The sequence below is a fragment of the Cydia pomonella genome, chromosome 7 (assembly GCF_033807575.1).
Source record: "Cydia pomonella isolate Wapato2018A chromosome 7, ilCydPomo1, whole genome shotgun sequence".
NCBI classification, from domain to species: domain Eukaryota; kingdom Metazoa; phylum Arthropoda; class Insecta; order Lepidoptera; family Tortricidae; genus Cydia; species Cydia pomonella.
Genome location: NC_084709.1, coordinates 2,070,873 through 2,092,976, shown reverse-complemented (window position 1 = coordinate 2,092,976; position 22,104 = coordinate 2,070,873). Strand labels below are relative to the sequence as shown.

Here is a 22,104-nt window from a genome sequence, read left to right as displayed (position 1 = left end):
ATGTATGAAGCAGCCAAATTTTTATTCGCGATTTCGGGGTCCCATAGTAAAAGTAAATTGGGATCTTTTTTTCTCTCACTAAGACGTAATTAGAGTGGCAGAGAAAAATGCCCGCAATTGACGAACGTCGATTGCCACGGTTATAGCCCAGGAGGCTTACCGCGAAAACCGAATTTTGCAAATTGCGGAGATCTTTCTCTTTTACTCTCATTAAGACGTAATTAGAGTGAGAGAGAAAAATGCCCGCAATTGACGAACTTCGATTTTCGCGGTTGTAGCCCTGATACGTACTAGGTTCGACTGATAAATATGTAAGTCACGCATTTTTTATTCTTAGCATGTTTTTGCCACTTGAATTAGAGAGGTAATACAAGGCTCAACATTAGAATTAGAATAGTTATATTGAGAACCATGGTACAATTGGTACAGTCACGCTGGGCTAATACTTGCGGTATTAAACAACCGAGTTAGTTTGAACCCTAAGTGGCTCATTAATTAAAGACCGTGACTGTACAATCCGTACAAAGTACATGTAACAAGTACAGTATATACCTCTAGAACCATGCTGATAATCAGAGGGCGGAATTTTTCATGGCAAAAATCAAACCTCAATAGAGTCCATGATTTCAATAGCATCATGTTACAACAATGCAGCATTTAATTACTTTTACGAAAAATAAAAGTACCTAAATAAAAAAACATATTTTGAAAATCAAGATTTTCGTTTAATGTTCTTAGCCATTGTATGCAAATTTTCAGCTTCATCAAAAACTGGGAAGTGGGTCAAATTTAACTTGCAAGATTTGACCCGTACAATTATACATAGTTACATAGCAAGTTATTAAAAAGCTTGTAATATTTGAATTAAGGTTTGACCATAGTTGGTCATTCTACAAATATCTCATTCCCCTGGCCATACCTATTCGCAAATGCCAGGAGATGCCGCTTTATTAGCATCTCATTTTTGGTAACTGTGTAAGTTACACAGTGTAATATAACCCGTGCTAAGTTCCATCTACAAGTATAACTGCTGAGCTGAGGGGAATCTCCTGGGAATTTGCCAGTAGGTATAGCCAGGGGAATGAGATTGCTGTAGAATGACCCCTTTTGGACTTTAGTTTACGGTACCCAATGGTTAAGTCTTTAAAGTACTATCATTGGCCCCTAGTTTTATAGAAAACTCACCAAAATATGGTTGAAGGGGCCAATCATTAGACAAACAAAACATTTTTTTTTAATCGGGATGCTTACTGCCTAAAATACAAAGGTTAATAGACTAATAAATCTACTATGTTAACGGCACCAATCATGGGACACTTTAGAGAAAATTTGGAGTATTTTTGATATTTCACCGACATCTGTAAAATTCTACCGCTTTATATTTTAAAAGTAGAAAATCATATTACGTCCTTTAGGTTTTCTATGTATTTAATGAAAGCTACTGCAATTGGTTTCAATATTATTAACAAATGAAAACTATGGTTTTTTTGCTCCAGTCATGGGATGTATGGCGCCATTAATTTTCAAACTAACAAATATTAAACTTTAAATTAAACTTAAACAGCTCTTTGGCTTTTATTTATAGTAAAATGTTGCCAGCGTTTAAAAACTGATGTTAAACACTTGTTTTACAGGATTTTTCTATACCATTTCATTACTGGTGCTAGTCCCCTCATAGGGGCCTTTACTAATGTAATACAAATTACAAGCTTCCACACATATAATGCTAAATAACACAAATATGAGGGAATCGAAATAGCAAAGTATTACACTGTATAGGTAGTATTCAGGTCAGAAACTGAACGCAGAGGTATGTCGGGTATCGATAAATATCTATTGACAATAATATTTTTAACAATATTAATCTTACTATGGAACAAACCCACATCGGGCATATCGTTCAGTTCATTAAATAGCCTAGTTAAATAAATAAAATAAATGAAAATAAATAAATATTATAGGACATTATTACACAAATTGACTAAGTCCCACAGTAAGCTCAATAAGGCTTGTGTTGAGGGTACTTAGACAACGATATATATAATATATAAATATTTATAAATACTTAAATACATAGAAAACACCCATGACTCAGGAACAAATATCCATGCTCATCACACGAATAAATGCCCTTACCAGGATTTGAACCTCGGGACCATCAGCTTCGTAGGCAGGGTCACTACCCACTAGGCCAAACCGGTCGTCAACCGGTCGGTAGTTGTTTATTTATTTATTTAAAATTTATTGCACAATAGAGAGTAAGAAAAAACATAATGGTCAAAAGACGAACCTAATGCCATGAGCACACACACATTGTTCGAGGGAAGAAACATTTTTTACGAATGTTATTGCGAAGAGGGATACGATGGAAAGGCCTTCTGCGCAATAGCGAGGCCGTTATATAAAATTGTACTTTACTCACTAGATCCCAGAGACTAGATTAGCATAGTTTATCTATTCAGTTGTTTATATATTTATATTAGAAGTCGGTCGACATTTCCGCATAACTAGATGTTGGGCGAGGTCCGTGACTCTTACTCAGTTAGGAAAGTGTCTTTGGCATTCCATTTACAAGTTTACAATCACTTTATACACGGTGTAACATGAGGAAACCGAAAGATTTTAACAGTGTATTTCTGATCACATTTAGAGACTAAAACGTCATTTTTTTTTATTCACCTAGTTTCAGAGTTAATACCAATTTAAAAAAAATGTTTTTATTGTGTTTCAGTGCATAACGCCTTTTTGATGGCGATGTCGCCACTATGGGAAGTAGTCTAGACTGCCTTATTGACAGATATCAAAGTGTCGAGGAACACTTTGAATAGACTAGTTTTTACGAAAAAAAATGTACAGTCAGCATCAAAAGTAGCGGATGAAACAACGCGCCAAAAGTATCTGATATTCCAGATAACCTTTCTAAATATTGATAAATTTCTAAATTTCGCGTTCAAAAGTATATCTTTTACAGTATTAGTTGTTCTATATTAAAGACATCATTATTTGTTAAGCTTTTACACCAGGGATCGGAAACCGGTATTTTTTCGTTCTTTGTTAATTATTTCATTTCTAATTGGGCAATCTAATAATACGAAGTCGTTATCTAAAAACACAACCGAGTCCTATATTTGGAGTATAAAATAAACCGAAATATATGTTTATTTCAGAGTTTTTCCAAAAAACCGGTTCCGATCCCTGTTTTACACAATGGTAGATATTTATGAAGCGTTATTTGATCTGCTACTTTTGATGCTGACTGTACCGATTCATATTAACCCATAAATTTTCCAAGAACATGTAAAGACATACAAAAAGCAAAAAAAAAAGTTTTTTTGGCTGAAATATGAGACACATATTAAAAAAAAAAAAAAATCGTTTATTAAAAGAAAGAAGATAAAATTACATAACTAGCTCAGTGGTCCCACACTAGGCTGGGCCTGTATCGTGGTGACCGCTCTACAGAATTACTACATACATTTTTGGGGTATCCTCTAAACTAAAATACAATCTGCAGAATGGTGTGCAGAATTAAATACATGCAAAGAGAGATATTTGTTTAAGATTTTTTCGTTCTCATGACCTCCTCAGGAATATATGGTTAATTTTTTTCCGTTTCCTCGTGGGCACCTTGTATAGCAGTGAACTGCAGGTAGCACATACAATTACATATTTTAATTAGCTGACAATGCATAGAAATAGAAAATAAATAATCGAACACGCGGATATGAAAGGATTTTGAAATTAAACGAATATCTTTATTTCAGGCAACTAGTGGCCCATAGATAAATATCGGACAGACAGACGGACATGACGAATCTATAAGGGTTCCGTTTTTTGGCCATTTGGCTACGGAACCCTAAAAATATATTTTATAACTGAACACTACAAATCATATTATGGTTGCGATGCATTACGCAACCCTGCAGGGTCCTGACCGACTGCGGAACCACGATACTTAATAAATAATAAATAAATAAATAATAAAATAAATATTATAGGACATTATTACACAAATTGACTAAGTCCCACAGTAAGCTCAATAAGGCTTGTGTTGAGGGTACTTAGACAACGATATATATAATGACTCAGCTTATACAGAATATATTCGCAATATTGAAATCAATATATGTAATGAACCAGCAAAGTTCTGGGATTTCGTCAAAAATAAGCGTAAAGATAGACAATCATGTAGTGAATACTATTACAAAGAGGGGACTGTTAAGGGACAGGCGGCCGCTGATGCCTTCGCCGAGTACTTTGGTTCCGTTTTCCAAAACAGAGTACCGCAACTGAACGCAGAAGCGGCCGCAGAATACGCCGACGCTAACGCAACATGTGTTACGATTGATGATATAAGTGTGAGGGAGATAAGGAGAGCAGCTAGCAAACTCAAACCGCGCTCGGCAGCAGGGCCTGACGGTATTCCACCTTTTATTGCCAAGGACTGTGTTTCGGTTCTTGAGAAACCACTACTCTACATATTTAACTTGGCTTTGAAGCAAGCTAGGTATCCTTTGTGTTGGAAAGTCTCTAGAGTAACCCCTGTGCCAAAGGGCAGTGCCGGCTCGGATATTACACAATACAGACCTATTGCAATACTCTCAGTATTTGGTAAAATATTTGAAACTATCATAGATGTTCGTATTAATCAACAGATTTCTTCTAGTCTCGATGAGGCTCAGCATGGTTTCCGTAGCGGTAGATCTACTACTACCAATCACGTATGTTTTGTGGACTATGCAGCATCAGCAATGGATCGTTGTCGACAGATTGATGTGGCATACTTCGATTTTAAGAAGGCTTTCGATCTAGTGGACAATGATCTATTGTTGCAAAAATTTGCAAAGCTTGGATTCACGCCTAAGCTTATTCACTTTTTTGCCGATTACTTGCGAGATCGCAGTCAGTACGTGAGGCTCGGTGGGTTCCAGTCAAAACCATACTATACACGGTCAGGAGTAAGTCAAGGTAGTACACTGGGACCTACCCAGTTCCTCGTGATGATTAACGATTTACCAAGCGTGGTGAGAGCGGCTACCTGCCTTATGTATGCGGATGACTTGAAGCTTTGCTTAGAAGTGGGACATAGCGGAGATTGCATTAAGCTCCAACGTGATATTGATGCCGTTGCTGAATGGAGCATCAAAAACAATTTGCACTTCAATGTTTCCAAATGCAAAGTCATGACCTTTTCTAGGGTTAGATCACCCATTACTTCTATATATGTTCTCCAAGGGGTCCAGCTTGAGCGGGTTCATGAAATCCGCGATCTGGGGCTCACTCTAGATGTACAACTTAATTTCCATAAGCATATTATGATCATTTGTAAAAGTGCATCTAAAACTTTAGGTTTTATTATTAGGATGACATATCTATTTCGTAACATAAGGGTAGCGCTGATGCTATTCAACGCATATGTACGCAGCAAACTAGAATTCGGAGCTATTATATGGGACCCTTATGAATCAAAGTATATCACTATGATTGAGAAAATACAAAAGAAATTCGCAAGGTATTTATATAGCAAGTGTTTTGGCTACTACCCTTATCTATATCCCTCCCTGTTCGTATCGGGGATGGTAGGCCTCGACACACTCGAAATGAGGCGGAAACTATTGTTAATGGAGCATTATCATGGCATCATTAGTAATAGGATAAATAATTCGTTTGTGTTGGAGCGAATGGGCTTGCACGTCCCAGCATGGCGAGGGTTGCCTGAACTGACGCTGCCGCCGCGGCGCCGTCGCCGCTTGTTCGCGTGGCTGCGCGCGCGCACCCGGCAGGCTGATAACGCTCCTACGGCTAGGGCACTGGCGCTACTCAATATGATGGCTGTTGAGGGTCATGATATCGATATATTTGTGGATAATGCTGGTGGATTTCGCAGAAAATGTTACCACTTTTTAAATATTTTGTATCTCTGACGATTGTTTGTATAAATTTGTATTTATAATTTTAATTTGAGAATTTTGTGTTATTTTTTTTTATGATAAGTTTAAATTTATTTATTTTATTGTGCTTCTGTCTGTTGAATTTGTCTTTTATTGTTAGAAGTTATTTTTTTATTGGTTTATAAATTATATTGATTTTATTTGTATTACATTTTTGACATTTTTATATTACAATAACTTGACATTAGAATTAAGAATTAACATGTAAACGACTTGGTGACTACTGTAAGTTTATTATGTGTCTAAATAAATAAATATAAATAAATATATAAATATTTATAAATACTTAAATACATAGAAAACACCCATGACTCAGGAACAAATATCCATGCTCATCACACGAATAAATGCCCTTACCAGGATTTGAACCCGGGACCATCAGCTTCGTAGGCAGGGTCACTACCCACTAGGCCAAACCGGTCGTCAAAAAAATACTTGACACCCTTGATTAATTGATTTTGTAGGATGACGGTGGAAATATTCGCCGTCAACGGGTAAGTCTCGATAGCTCAGTTGGTAGAGCGGCGAGCTTCCGACACAGTGAATATTTCCACTTTTTCAAGCATAGTGGTATTATTTGCATACGAGAAAATAAAAAAATAAAATAAAAAAAATCTTTTTTTTTCAGACAGAATCCATAGAGTGAGTATTAATAATAATTACATAACACTTAAGCTACGAGTATGTTAGTATTGTACATGCCAAAAAAAGTAATAAATAACAATAATAATAATTTAGTTTAAGTATCTGCCCCCCCCCTGGAACACCCGGCACTTGCGCATGCGTTCGAACCCAGTGTCCCAGAATGGGGCAGTCCGTTTTCTCACTTATGACCCTCAGGATGGTGTTGTGGCTCCCGCGCACCCTGCGCATGAGTGATGTGATACGTTTACGAATCATCGCGCCAAACCCCTCCGTGTGCGCGTACGCAAACATTGCTGAGGCGCTGTAGTGCTTAAAAACGGATTTCAAAAAGGAAAAATCCCGTCCGCTGGTCCCTCAATATGCGTCCATGCCTTTAGACGATTATAAATACCGCAAAATTGACGTTGTTTCAATTTACATCTCACCTTTGTCTCCCCTTCTTAATAATTGCAAGAAAAGTCGTAAATAATGGTAGATAGGTGTGTTAAATCTTTATCAAGGCACTTGATTACTTCTATTTATAACACAATTAAAGCGGAAACTCATTCACTTAACAAGCAAAACTAACCTTGTAATATGTACCTACATAACTCTAATTCTTATATCTATGTTACATTGAAGGTTTTCGCCTTTTACCGACATAATAGGGTTATTATCTTATATACAAATCGAATGTTGCAATAATTATTAGTACGCGTAGTTAACTGTGCATTTTAATCTGCAAGAACCCTTCTGCAGGTGAAGGCCTCCTCCAAACATGGACTGATTTCGGTTACGGTATAACGGTATGGTAGCGGTATAAAATTACGATACCGATACATTATACCGGTTAGGCCGCGCGGCTCGGATATAAAGGTATTGCTACCGTTTTAAAATAACGGTACCGGTATTTTTTCCAGTATATACCTTAATCGTTATTATTGCCAAACTGTAGGCCATCTTATGGTCGGCTCTTTATCATTTGTCACCATGCCTGCCACGTTCTAACAAGTATGTAAGTGCAAAAGTGACAAGCATAGTGACAGGTGATAAAAATGGCTTACGGGGTTACACTTACATAGACAGCTTTACCCAATAGGAACCAAGTTGGCGCAAGGCTCAGGCAGCTTGGCAACGAAGGCTTGGCCTAAGCTGATAGAGTACCTTTATGAAAGCGGTTAAGGTACCCGAAAAAATAACGGTACCGTTATTTTTCGGTAGCGAAATAAATTTATTCGGCTACCTAAATAGTTCGGATTAAACCGGTATGACGTCATACCGTTATATAAAGGTATCATTATTTTTCGGTTATGCAGTCCCTGCCTCCAAAGATAGCCAAAGCCCTCTAGATTGGGTTGCTTGAATCCAGTTGGGGCCGGCTGTTTTCTTCAGCTCGTCTTCCCATATTTTTCTTACTTACCTTGTACAAAATGTCATTACATATGAAAACTACATTAATTTAACTAAAATAAAACATATCTTCAAATAATTATCTTTAATTTTTAATACACAAACGCAAACGTTTGTAAAAAAATACCAACAAGATGCAATCAAATAATATAAAATATCAAGAATTGCGAGTAAAAAAGAAGATTGAATATCAAGATGATGAATCTTTATCGACGAATTGTTAGGCCACATTTTTGATAAAACGCATGATTTTAAAGAACGTGTGGAATTTTTATTTAAAATCGGGGTACAGTCACGTCTGAAAATATCGATACGAGCAAAGTTCCAAAAATATGTATACACGACCTTATTGCCTATATATTAAGTTGTATAACACATATTTCTGGCATTTTATCGTTCGTATCTATAATTTCCAGACGTGATCGCATATGCACGACTCCCAAAAATAGTGTATTCCTTTATTTATAAATATTGTGGTACAAGCTTTTTAGCTTAAATCTAAAATTATAGCTCCCATAGTCATTATCATTAGTAATAGTGGTTATTTATATCGAAACAATAGTTGATCACCCAACAGTTTCGAGACCACAAAAAGTGTGAAGTTAGTTAGACCGTGCGAATCGTTTTGTTGCCCCCAAGGCGACCACTGGTGCAGAACCTAAGGATTTGTACAGGGTGGCCCGAAAATAAAATAAAACAATATTATTAACTTATACAAAACGGGACTGAATCGTGAATTATGTTTTAAATTTACCTCCGTCGTTTCGAGGACGGCGTTGTCCCCGTGGTCTCGGCGAAGACTGGCTAAAGTTGACATCAACATCTAGCCGCGCGAGTATTAATTAATAATGTGTAAAAATGGTGAATGTTTAAATCAGTGTTAAACATAATATTGTTTTATTATATTTTATTTATTTGAATATTACTTATTTAAATGCCCATATTATATTACCTTATAGACTAACATAGGTACATATATTTAAAACACGTTGAATCGTATGTTCTTGTGTCGGATTTGGCAGTTATATTTTACAGGATACCTGTACCTAAACACAAATTGATTAAACCTTTTAGTAAGCTCAAGAAGGCTTGTGTTCTGGACAACAATACGAGTATATAAAAAGTACAAAATACAAATACTTAATCGTATAGAAAACACCCATGACTCATCACACAAATAAAAGTCCTTACCGGGATTCGAACCCAGGACCATCGGCTTCATAGCTAGGGTTATTACCGACCAGGCGAGACTTGACAAAGAATGTATAGAAATATTTTCTTATTTTTCTTGCTTACACGTTTTTTACATCTGATAAAATATAAAAACTCATTCAATCCAACTCAACTCATTTAATCCAACTACATTAATTTATATCATTTGATATTTACCACTAGCTTTTCGGTGAAGGAAAACATGTATGTGAAGTCCCCAATCCGCATTGGGCTAGCGTGGGGACTATAGCCCGAGCCCTCTCGCACATGAGAGGAGGCCTGTGCCCAGCAGTTGGACGTATATAGGCTGAATTATTATTATTATTATAATTTAATCAAAACATTTGTTAAATTAACAATAAAATGCCCCAGTTAAAAAAATTACAATTTTCGTGTCATCCTGTATTTGACCCATGCCTAAAACCCACCATGCCTAATAGAATAGCATAATGAAGCGTTTTAAAATGCGACAGTGCGACATAGGTGCAATTCTAGTAAATGGTGCGTCCAAAATTAGAACGTTTAAGTAGGTACCGAAGAAAATTCAGTTATGTATGTGTGCGTCGGCTCGCATCGCGTGCTCCTGATGAAGAAGCTCCTCGTTATAGAGCGAAACCTGTCGAGGAAACTTCGACTTCAATTAAAATACGTGAGTGCGTTAGAGATAGGAACAGGCTGGTCAATGTACGAAATTCCTAGTGCTAAGCGTCCTTTCTTTAGTGGTCATTTGGTATCTTTTGGTATTGAGTAACATATAAAGGGTTTCGTGTTGAAATGAATAACGAACTTTATTCATCGTCGTCATGATCATCATGATATCAGCCCTTTACCGCCCACTGCTGAGCATAGGCCTCTCTTCCAGTACGCCACTTGTCCCGGTCCTGAGCTAATCTCATCCAGAAGTGACCCGCAATCTTCCGAATATCTTCCACCCAACCAGCCAACGGATGCCAGGGGCTTCTTTCAAACGAAAGCGGCCACCACTCCGTTAACATTTTAGTCCACCTGCCATCACTCTGCCTACCAACATGTCCCACCCAATTCCATTTTAGTTTGGTAATGACGCAACCCACGTCTTGCACCTTGGTGCGGCGACGGATCTCGACATTCCCTACACGGATTTTATGCACAGCCTCCTTGGTGAGCGTCCATGTCTCGGCACCGTAGGTCATGGTGGGCAGGACACATTGTAGCATGTTAACAGGTTTCGGGATGCCCAGCTGGATTCTCCTGGAAATCTCCTTCTGCTGGTGTGTTTCATTAAATGATAGAATTTATTTATTTATTTTATATTATATTTATATTATAGGACATTATTACACAAATTGACTAAGTCCCACAGTAAGCTCAATAAGGCTTGTGTTGTAGGTACCTAGACAACGATATATATAATATATTATAAATATAAATACTTAAATACATAGAAACACCCATGACTCAGAAACAAATATCCGTGTTCATCACACAAATATATGCTCTTACCAGGATTTGAACCCGGGACCGTCAGCTTCATAAATGATAGAATATATAAAAGATACAAGTAGTCCTATGCCTCGTCACACGGTTTGATTTACAATGGTAAAAAGAGCGAGGTAATGGTCTTTAAAGCCGGGAACAAATGCCCCTCGCATGTGCCCCCAGTTCGACTCAACGGGACCGGTCTCGTAAGAGTCAATAGGTTTAAATACTTAGGGCATATTGTTACCGACGACTTAAAGGACGATGAGGATATAGAGAGAGAACGGAGAGCGTTGTGTGTAAGGGCGAACATGCTGGCCCGAAGGTTTGCTAGATGTTCAAAAGGGGTAAAAGTAACTTTGTTCAAACGAAATGTTCTCGTTCAACTAAGAAAAATATTAAAAAAAACGTACCAGGATGGAATTTCCATGTTAAAGAAAGTCATAGTGTTTTTAGACTGCATTTTAATTGTTGGCTTGCCGCTGGTAAGCCGTCCACGGGCCAATTGTTTGAAAACATGTGCTCTAGTCGTAGACTATTCAAAAACAAATTAAGATGGTGCCAGAAAAATGAAGAAAAAGTTAAATTAGATATTTTAGCCGCGTCAAGAAATAATAAGAACTTTACTAAATTTTGGAATGAAATTAAGAAGCACAGTTTTAAACCTCAGTTACCAGAAAGCGTGGACGGCGCCCAGCAACAGGCGCAGATAGCCGATATCTTTAGCCAGAGGTTCAAAGTTTCACCAAGACCTGTGCCGGAGTGTGTGCTTAGGAATGCGCGCAATGAAACCGTCACTGCTCAACCACAGCACCCTATTCGTTTCTCTGCTGCAGAAATCGCGAAGGTGGTTAAAAGCATGAAGCGTGGAAAATCGCCAGGCCATGATGACCTTAGCCTTGAGCACATACTCTTTTCAGGTGACGTCATCTATGGGAAACTCTGTGCCTTATTTAACTTATGTTTGCGGTACTCTTATCTTCCCGCTGATATGATACGTACCATTGTCGTCCCGATTGTCAAGAACCGTACAGGGGATTTGTCATCATCGGCTAACTACAGACCAATCTCCCTTGGAACCGTAGTGGGCAAGATATTTGAGCGGTTACTGCAGCCCAGACTGCTTCAGACGTTAAGAATAGACGACGCGCAATTTGGTTTCCGTCCCGGTCTCTCGACCGATTCCGCTATAGTAAGCCTGAAACATGCTGTGGACCATTACGTGAGTAATAATACATCGGTCTACGCATGCTTTCTCGACCTTAGCCGTGCGTTTGACCTTGTGAATTATGAAATTCTGTGGGGTAAAATGCGCGGCGCGGGTGTACCTGAAGACCTGGTACGCGTCTTCGAGTACTGGTACGGAAACCAATCCAACTGTGTGAAATGGGGCGACGCGACATCTAATAGTTACACATTAGAATGCGGGGTACGCCAGGGTGGACTTACTTCTCCGGACCTCTTCAACCTTTACGTCAATGACTTGATGGGGAGGCTGAGGGGCACTGGGATCGGTTGTCACGTGGGTGACGTCTGTGTAAACAGTCTCAGCTACGCTGACGACATGGTGCTGCTCAGCCCCTCCATCAAGGGTCTGAGAAAGCTGATATCAGTCTGTGAAAATTATGTATGTTCTCACGGGCTGATTTACAACGTAGCTAAGACAGAACTGATGGTTTTTAGGGCTGGAAGGGGTCCGGATAACATACCGGAAGTCAAACTGAATGGAGAGAATTTGCGTATTGTGCAACGGTTCAAATATCTTGGCCATATAATGACGGATGACATGAGAGACGACAGTGACATGGAACGAGAGAGAAGGGCTCTGGCTGTCCGTGGCAACATGATAGCCCGCAGGTTTGCCAGGTGTAGCAGGGGGGTCAAATGTACATTATTTAATGCATATTGTCTCTCCTTCTACACTTGTCAACTGTGGGTTAGGTACAGCAGGAAATCGTACAGCGCCATCCGTGTGCAGTATAATAATATATTCCGGACACTGATGGGGCTGCCGCGTTCCTGCAGTGCCTCCACCGTGTTCGCAGAAGCCAGAATCCCTGACTTCTTCGCGGTGGTACGCGCGCGCATTGCTTCCTTCTGGGAGGGGATGCGCCGCTCGCAAAACACCATCCTCATGTCGGTGTATCGCAACATTACCTGTAATATGTTTAGGCACTGGCTTTCCGTGCACCAAAACGGGAACAAAAAATAGCGTGATACTATTTTAATTGTTCAACCTTTAGTTTAGTTTATTTTATTATTAAGTATTCTTTTGGCATTGTAATTTGTAAATGTATTCTGATATGGGTGTACAACTGTACGTGTTGCCTGAAATAAAACTTTATTTATTTTATTTTTTTATTTTATTTTTAAGGCGTTTTGTTCATCTTTTTACACAGGTAGCCTTTGGGTCAGCTATACCCAAAAATCGTATAATGCTCTGCGAGTGGTGTACAACAATGCCTTCAGGGTGCTGGTTGGGCTGCCTAGGTTCTGCAGCGCCTCCGCCATGTTTGCAGAGGCTCGAACCGACGGCTTCGCAGCAATTATACGCAAGAAAGCGGCCTCCTTACTACGTAGAACCAGGGATAGCACAAACAGCATTCTGAAGATGATTGCTGATCACGTTTGTTGTCCCATAATGATAAGTTTAATTAAATTAATTAAGTCTAATATAACTTTTAAGTATTAACATTAGTTTTTAAGTCTTATCTTATGTAATACTAACAAAAAAATGGGATCACTGTTATCTTGAAATAAAGAATTGATTGATTGATTGATTGATTGCTCGTCCACCTCTAGTATATCATTCCCAACCTTAATGATTGGAATCGAATTGATTCGAATCGATTCGATTTACCGGAGATGTTCGACATATCATAACCTTAGAAGATTAAGGTTATGATATGACGAACATTAAGATAAGTAAAGTTAAGATGAATATACGCAATTACTCTGTATAAAATATGCAAAGGGCATTTTAACAGTATGGAACTGCTGGAGCGGATACATTTCAGAGTCCCAGCTCGATTCAGCTCGCGCTCTAATGCTTTGTTCTCGGTTCCCACCACCTCTAGTAACGCCGGTTTGCGAGCCCCCTTACGTCGTATTTGTAACACTTACAATAAAGAATTCACTTCCGTCGATATATTCAATGTAACTAGGCCCAAATTCCGTTATCAAATACTCAATATTCTCAACGGCCAACATAATGTTCATCAGTAGTGTGTCGTCATCATTGCTAGTATCGGTACTGTCAATGTACTTAATAATATATTGCACAAATTGGTTATCAGTACCTAATTTAGACTTTTTGCTGATTTTATTTTCTTCTCCATTTGAATTTAGTACCTAAATTATAATATACATTAGCTTGGTCTACAACACTTGGTAAACTTGTATGTTAACATACCGTTTAGTTAAGTCCGTTTATTTTATGTATGTTTTAGTGAGAGCGTTTAAGGAAGTAAGTGTTCATCTCTATATGGTTTGTACCTAACAATGTAACCTATTATCCTGTCGCATACTTCTGTTGTTTCTCCAATAAAAAGAAAAAAAAATGTTCAAGAGAACATATTCATCTTAACTTTATTGACAAAGAATATGTACAGTTTACCTCAACACTGACGTTGACAACAATGCCGTGTAAAAGAGCATTTCGTGCCGAGTCATCATATCGTTTCAAACGCTTATTGTTGTTTGTAAACTGACGTGACGTCACGAGTCACAGACGTCATTAAATTATCCTATTGTTACATGCAACAGCAAAGTTACTATACTTACCTCCTGAGGCGAGTGAGGGTTCCTATGACAGTTCATTTTGATATCGAGTAGCTGTCACGTGAAACGTTGGTAGAGTCAGATCAAGTTAAGTTGGCAGTGATTTTAATAGCGCAGTTGATGTAAGTGTCAAGTACGTTCGTTTCGTCCGTGCAATTTTATTTAAACTTAGTGTTAAGTATGTTCGTCATGTTTATTTTATGTTTATTTCCTTTTTTCTGTTACCTTCCGTGATTATTTCGCACTCGATGGTCTCATCGGAAGATCAGCGCTGGAAGTCGCCAGCAACATGCTGAGATGAGGCCATTTCGTGACACTTTACTCTCACTATGTTCTCTTTTATGTCTGTCTATTACTGTTTGTGTGTTTATGAATAAAACAAATTCTATTCTAAGCATCATAATTTTATAGACATTTGACGTTTAAAATAACACTTTCTACCAACTTGGTCTGACAATAGACATATTTTTGAAGTTTAGCAGACTTATTTAACCCTTTGAACGCTTTATGTCATAAACACAAACATCATTCAAATGCCAAGCTCGCGGGCGCAAGGGAGCTAATATAAACCTTATTCGAAAATGTGAAGGTTACTTTGACAGCGTCCGCCATAACACCTATAGGTCTCCTTGGCGCTGTGGGTGTGGGCACGACTAGTAACGACCTAACGACGCCTTTAGGTGTTCTTGGCGTTCAAAAGGTTAAAAGGATAAGTTCGCCTTTGTACTGCCTATCATGTGCCATATTTATGTTTTTGTGTTCTGTACAATAAAGAGCTTTACTTATACTTACTTACCTAATTTATTCACACCCACAATACAAGGGCTTATTGGGCTAAATGTGGGACTTAGTCAATTTGTGTAATTAGTAATAATTTGTAATATCTTAATACATAAATAATTAATAAAAATGCTGTAAAAATATTTCTTTTTAGGGTTCCGTAGTCAACTAGGAACCCTTATAATTTCGCCATGTCCGTCTGTCTGTCTGTCTGTCCGAGGCTTTGCTCCGTGGTCGTTAGTGCTAGAAAGCTGAAATTTGGCATGGATATATAAATCAATAAAGCCGACAAAATCGTACAATAAAATCTAAAAAAAAATATTTTTTTAGGGTACCTCCCCTACACGTAAAGTCCCCACTTTGTGGGGGTGAACATTTTTTTTTGCTTCAACCTTACAGTGTGGGATATCGTTGGAAAGGTCTTTCAAAACTAATAGGGGTCTTCAACAAACATTTCTTGATAAAGTAAATATATTCGGAGATAATTGCTCCGAAAGAAAAAAAGAATGTGTGTCGTCTCCCCTGTAACTTTTGAACCTTAGGTCCTAAAAATATGAAAAAAATCTTGGAAGTAGAGCTTAAGAAAGACATTAAATGAAAACTATAGCGGATATGATCAGTTTAGCTGTTTTTGAGTTATCGCAAAAAGTTTCCCCTTCATAGTAAAAAGACGTACACCCACAGTTCATCCCTTGGTTAACAATCTACCATACTTTAAGCTCCAGTTTACTCCAGTCCAACTACGGAACCCTACTCTCTGAGCATGGCCCCACATGCTCTTGGCCGGTTTTTTTTTTAATTATTTAAGGTTATCTTATCTTACGTTTGCTTTTTTAGATTTTTTGATTATTTATTGTAAAAAGTAGAGGCGAGAAACAGATTTTATACAAGTTTTTGAAATGCTCCTTGCTCTTATGAAAATTAGAAATTCGCAAAAAAATCAAACGTAGGGACTTAGCTGTGGTTGATATATAACAAATTGTGTCAAAATGTTTTCAATAATGTTAATATCCGGAGAGGAAAATGGGAAATAAGTTTGTATAAAAAGACGATTTCGCGCGGGTATATATTTCACTATATATTTTGGCACATATACATAACATATAATACATTATATACGGTCATTTATACGTCGTGATGAACTAGATACCTATTGCCTCAGGCAGTTTTCACATTAGCGTCACATAGGATAACCGCATAATGGTAACTGACATACATTTGGAAGAAGCCACGAATTGTTTTCTTTCATTTCTGTGTCTGTTTCGTCATATGACTGAAATCGGCGTGCAATTCAGCGCCGCCGTCGACTTTAACTATAGTCCCCGTGACCAGTTCACTGTCCTCGCTGGCCAAAAACGCCACCATCTTGGCTATGTGCTCTGGCTGACAAACGCGACGCATTGGGATGCCTTTGGCCATGTTGTTTAGGAACTCGGAGTATGCCTCGTCGCTGATGCCGGTTAAGCGTTGGACGAAGTCACTAACCTGTAGAGAGTAGAAAAAGAATGTTAGATTACGTAGAATAGTAAATTTATACTACACTATCTACGCGTTTACCCACATTAAGAAGAAGAAAACTAGGTTATTCTGATAAAGCACACATTACGAGACACTTAAGTAAATAGAACATGGAAACAGTAGGTGGACTATGGGTTCAGCAATGTATGCCATAGTAAAAGGGTTAGAACTCAGCATACTGTTGCGATTGCAGATTGTAATTGTACAACTTGCGACGCTCTCTGAGAACGCGATCTGTTTGAGAACTGTTGTTACTGATGTTGAAGTTAAGACCCCCAAGCTGAAGTGGGTCCTGGCTGGCCATGCCTGTCGCATGCGCCCACAGAAGTGGGCTAATAGCCACGTGCGGGGGCATTCCTCGAGAATGTCGCTCAAAGTGATATTGGGTCTAGTAATATTCATGACTTGTCTAACAAATTGGCAGTATATACCTACTACTGGAACTTTACGGATTTGATTGAGAATACTATAGCATTTATAATATTAGTGGGAATGTGTCGATATGTCATGTGTACGTATATTTAAGAGCTTGATTATTTAAACTTACCGTGACTCCAGGGCTCACGGTGTTGACTCTAACGCCTTTTGGAGCCAACTCGAGGGCGATCAGTTTTGTGAAGTGGTCCAGGGCTGCCTGGAAACATCATAACATTTTTAATGTTACGTGACATTTTGTCTAAGGCCAGGGTTGTCAATTCTTTAGTGTGGAGCAACAGATTTTTGACCAAGGTGATAACTCCTAAAGTGGTCGATGATTCTCAATATCAGCTGACGCTCCTATTGTTGTTTGAGGAATGAGCCTAGCCATACTTGGATAAGAACTATCGGTGGAATGGTGGAATCTAATCTTTAAGCCATTTTACTTGCAGAGTTCTTTTAGTTGTCCCATGAGGGTATTTTTCACAACTGGGCTCAATCTATTGAAAGCCTGCTTAGGCAGGTCATGATTTTTACAATGCTCCTGATAATTACAAAAACTATTCCGTTTGAATATCTCAAAAAAAAAAACATGAAATTATTTCATAGGCAAGTCCAGTTATTAAGCCAGTATTGAACAATTGGTTGCCTTACTTTCGACATACTATAGGGCAGGCTTTTCACCGCCATTGCCGTACCGATAGGCCGGAAATGTTGACGATGTTCCCCTTACTTTCAATAAGTCCTGATGTCAGAAGCCATGCCAGGCTGTAAGACACTCCTTAAGCCTTGAACAACTGGTGATACCTTACCTACGACATGCCATAAGGCAAGGTCCCCACCGCTATTACAGTACCAGATATGCTAGAAATGTTGAAGATATTCCCCTTGCTTTCAATAAGTCCTGATATCAGAAGCCATGTGAGGCTCTAAGACACTCCTTAAGCCTTGAACAACTGGTGATGACCTTACCTTCGACATGCCATAAGGCAGGGTCCCAACCGCCACTACAGTACCAGATATGCTGGAAATGTTGACGATGTTCCCCTTGGTTTTGATAAGCTCTGGTGCCAATAGCCGCGTGAGGTTGTAAACGCCTCTTACGTTCGTGTTGAACACCTGTAAATATTTGTTTTATTTTATTAAGTTGATATTCCAATGCTGATGGTGAAACTGCTATACTAATCAAATTAGCTCCGCTACACTGAAAGAAATGTTTGCATAACTGTAACAAACATTTTGGTTACTGTTTACACAAAAATTGGGACTTGCGAACTATGTGTTATATGTTACAAAACCGTGTTTGGCTATCAGTGTTCAGGTATTTATTATACACTACAAAATAAGTTTTGTAAATTTATGCAAAGTTTATTTTCTTATAACCGTAGTTTAGTTATTTAGTAAAGTTACAAAACCAGTTCGGCAATATTTTTTTTTCAGTGTATCCTTTTCGAGTCATCCCCACTGATGACCATAATTTTTTTAATAATTCCATTTCAATCGTCTTTTTGGCAAGGAAGTTCAACGGTGAGAATATGAATAAATGTTTACTGCACCTTAATGTGAAACGTCTCTGCTTCATACCTCTGTGTCTCTGCTTGCAGCTTGACAGAGTTCACTGAAAGTTCGTCGACCTTATCGCAAAGGCATAAGGGTCACCTATGGTCCGTTAGCAAGTGTTGCTCTTAGTAAATATTCATAAGTAATCGAATTCGGATTGCTCTCTCCGATCGAATGTAGAATAATGCATGTCTAATGAATTTATGCAGAGAAACCGTGGCAATCTGAATCGTGGGTCTAGTGCCTAGAATATGACGCCACAGCGAATACGTTTCTGCTTCAGAGTACTGTACTTTCTAAGTACTTTTTTTTTACAATAAGCAATAAAAATTTTGGTTTTAAATGGATTTGTTGTAAAATTTCCATTCTGATACCTAACTCCTTATTCCGTAAATAACAATATTTTTACATAAATTGATAATTGAAATTATCCTCAAGAAATACTGCTGAAGTTTATTTGCCCTAAGCCGTATGTTTTTTTAAATTCATATGTATTTTACTTTCCTCGTATTTGAACTGAAAAGCTAGATTTGCAAAGTGACACAATTTTTTAAATTTGTAAATAATAGCCACAGGTGGTCTGAGGCCACGTTCGACGTGTTGCCTCCCTGTCACACTTACGTACGAATTTACAAGTGCGACAGAGAGGCAACACGTCGAACGTGGTTCGCGGTAGGCCCTCTGGTCTAGCCTTATCGTCGTGATGTACCCGGTCTAGTATTGATTTAGATATAATATAGTGCCATCGTTCATGAGATAATAGTATCTCTTAGATAAGATTAGAATAAAAGCGGGCTATACTGTTAGCTTAACAGTCCGACACGAAACGCTTATTTCAGATTTACAATTCCAAATCTTATTATGAATAGTCTTATATAAGTCCGTCTGTCTGTCTGTCTGTCTGTGTGGTTGTCTGGAAGAGATCGCTTTTTAGCGATAAGACCGCCTGTTGTTACCTAATTGTAATTTGAGTTCTCTTTGTATTTTTCTTTTTAATATGTGGTGTACAATAAAGAATATTTATTATTATTATATAATAGTATTTACTCTGGCTAAACTAGTGCCTTCGCCAAATCTTGGGTTTAGTTGTCAAGCGGACCCCAGGCTCCCATGAGCCGTGGCAAAATTCCGGGACAACGCGAGGAAGAAAAAAAAAAAAGTATTTACTGTGGCATTTGAAGGTCATTTATATCTCCATATTTAATGTATTATTATTAGCCCACTACACATCTATTATTTTATAGTAATTGTTTATTTTAAGATTATTATAATATGTACCTATAATATAATGTTTACCCAGACATTGGCTGTTGTATTTATAAATGTATTGTTCATGTCACTTTAAATATTATATTGACCTTTGAAAGAAAGAAAGACCTTGCTTACGGAATAAAACTTTGAATTATCACTTTGGAAGTTGTCCTCACCTCATCAAATATCGCCATATCGGTCCGCGCGAGGTCCACCCGTGCGCCTACGCCTGCATTGTTTATCAGGCAGGACATCTTGTCTGAAAATTGGCTCTAAACTGCCTTGGTATATCCACATTTCACTTTGAAAGTTGTCCTCACCTCATCGAAGATCGCCATGTCGGTCCGCGCGAGGTCCGTCCGTGCGCCCACTCCTCGTGGTTTTTCAGGACGTCTAGTCTGAAAATAAGCTCTAAACTACCTCGGTATATGCACATTTCACTGAAAGGTTTCCTCACCTCATCAAATATTGCCATGTCGGTCCGCTCAAGGTCCGTCCGTGCGCCCACTCCTGCATTGTTTATCAGGACGTCTAGTCTGAAAATTTTAGACAAAATCTTTAAATGACAAATAAATGGTCAAAAATATTACCGACTAAGAAAATTACAAACACTGAATAATAAACAAATGAATGCTAAGTAGGACTCAGCAAGCCAACGCAAGCCGTGGCGCTGATTGCAAACGTTAATCTAGTTTTTTATCGTTTATAAAAAAAAATATTTTTGAGACAAAATGCTACTGCTACTGCCACTGCCAATGTTGCCACGGTATGATCTCGATACTCATGCAAACGTGACGTTACAAGATTTCCACTTAGATGGTTGGCAGTGGTCAACTATGCATTTCTCCAGAAACTACCTGGATCGCACAGTTAAACTGTGGGATGAACTGTCGCCAGCGGTATTTCCGGATCGATACGACCTTAAAACTTCAAGAAAAGAGCGTACTCCTATCTTAAATCCGTCAACGCACTTGTAACCTCTCGGGTATCGCAGGTGTCCATGGGCTATAGTAATTGCTTACCATCATATGATTCGTCTGCTCGTTTCCATGATAAAAAATGTTGAGGGCTCATGCCGCTATTTTTTACGTTGCTAACCCAACACTGGCCTTTTGACTGCCGCCCGAAAAACTGGGGGCCTACCGCGACCCACCTCATTCGTCTATGCCTTTCCACTGATCAAATAAACAAGAGCGATGGAGAGGCTGGTAGCGAAATTTAGCGGTAGGATTATGTCGACAACAAAGACACAGTTCTGATTCATAAGAAAAGATGGAGTAATTTCTACCTTCCGTAATGGTTCACTGTCTCCCTCGCCGTCCTCTCGCCCCCCTCGTCCGTCGCCAGATCCGCTACAATCTCCAGCGGCCGCCCTGCGCTTGCGAATACGACTGCGCACGCGTCTGCGACTGCGCGCAACTTCTGCGCGTTACGACCGACGATTGCAAGTCGCGCGCCGCGCTCAGCGAATAGTAACGCTATGGCTTTGCCGATACCGGCGCTTGCACCGGTTACTAGTACCACTTTGTTTTCGAAACTCATTTTCACGGAAAAAACTTATGTTACTACAAAAGTATAGATTTCTTAAGTACTTTTCTGAGGCTGGGAAATCACAAAATTTAAATGATTGAAGGCTGTGCTACAAAAAACTGAGGTTAAATAAATTTAGGTAGCCGAACTATTAAACTATGTCAAAATTTCACCCAAAGCAATCTGTTCTACTTATATAACAAAAATGACAGGTATATTGGTCAATTTACTACCAATTTGTTTAAAATGATAATGAATTTGGCGAAACCTCCTCAGAAATTCAGAATGTAACTCCTCTGGAGTTGCAGGTGTAAGGCTACGGAGACTGCTTACCATCAGGCAGGCCGTATGCTTGTTTGCCACCGACGTAGTATTAAAAAAAAAACGTATTTTAACGGCGCAGGCCTTATATGAAAACAGTTCTTACGTGTGCGACGTTCGTCCTAAGACTGAAGATAATTTCAAAACAGTTGAATAAACTCTTATCGACATACTGTTATCGCAATGACAGACACTTGGTAATTACTTTATCGCATAAACAAACCTCTTAATGAATACATTATCGCGTGCTTGCACTTTTCGTAAAACTCTGGTTTCCTAGATAGCGGTGCCG

General features: G+C 38.6%; 2 protein-coding genes across 3 annotated transcripts in view; one reads left to right on the top strand and one right to left on the bottom strand.

The window, feature by feature from the left end:
* Positions 1–22,104, top strand: part of LOC133519574 (vesicular glutamate transporter 1) — a 77,244-nt gene that overhangs the window by 24,102 nt on the left and 31,038 nt on the right. The window lies entirely within an intron of this gene.
* Positions 16,268–21,778, bottom strand: LOC133519577 (uncharacterized oxidoreductase TM_0325-like). Its single transcript, XM_061853598.1, has 5 exons — positions 21,250–21,778; positions 20,419–20,497; positions 18,123–18,269; positions 17,281–17,367; positions 16,268–16,700 (listed from the first exon to the last, which is right to left on the bottom strand). Exons 1-5 carry the CDS (start codon positions 21,501–21,503, stop codon positions 16,461–16,463), a joined length of 807 nt encoding a protein of 268 aa, XP_061709582.1. The 5' UTR covers positions 21,504–21,778; the 3' UTR covers positions 16,268–16,460.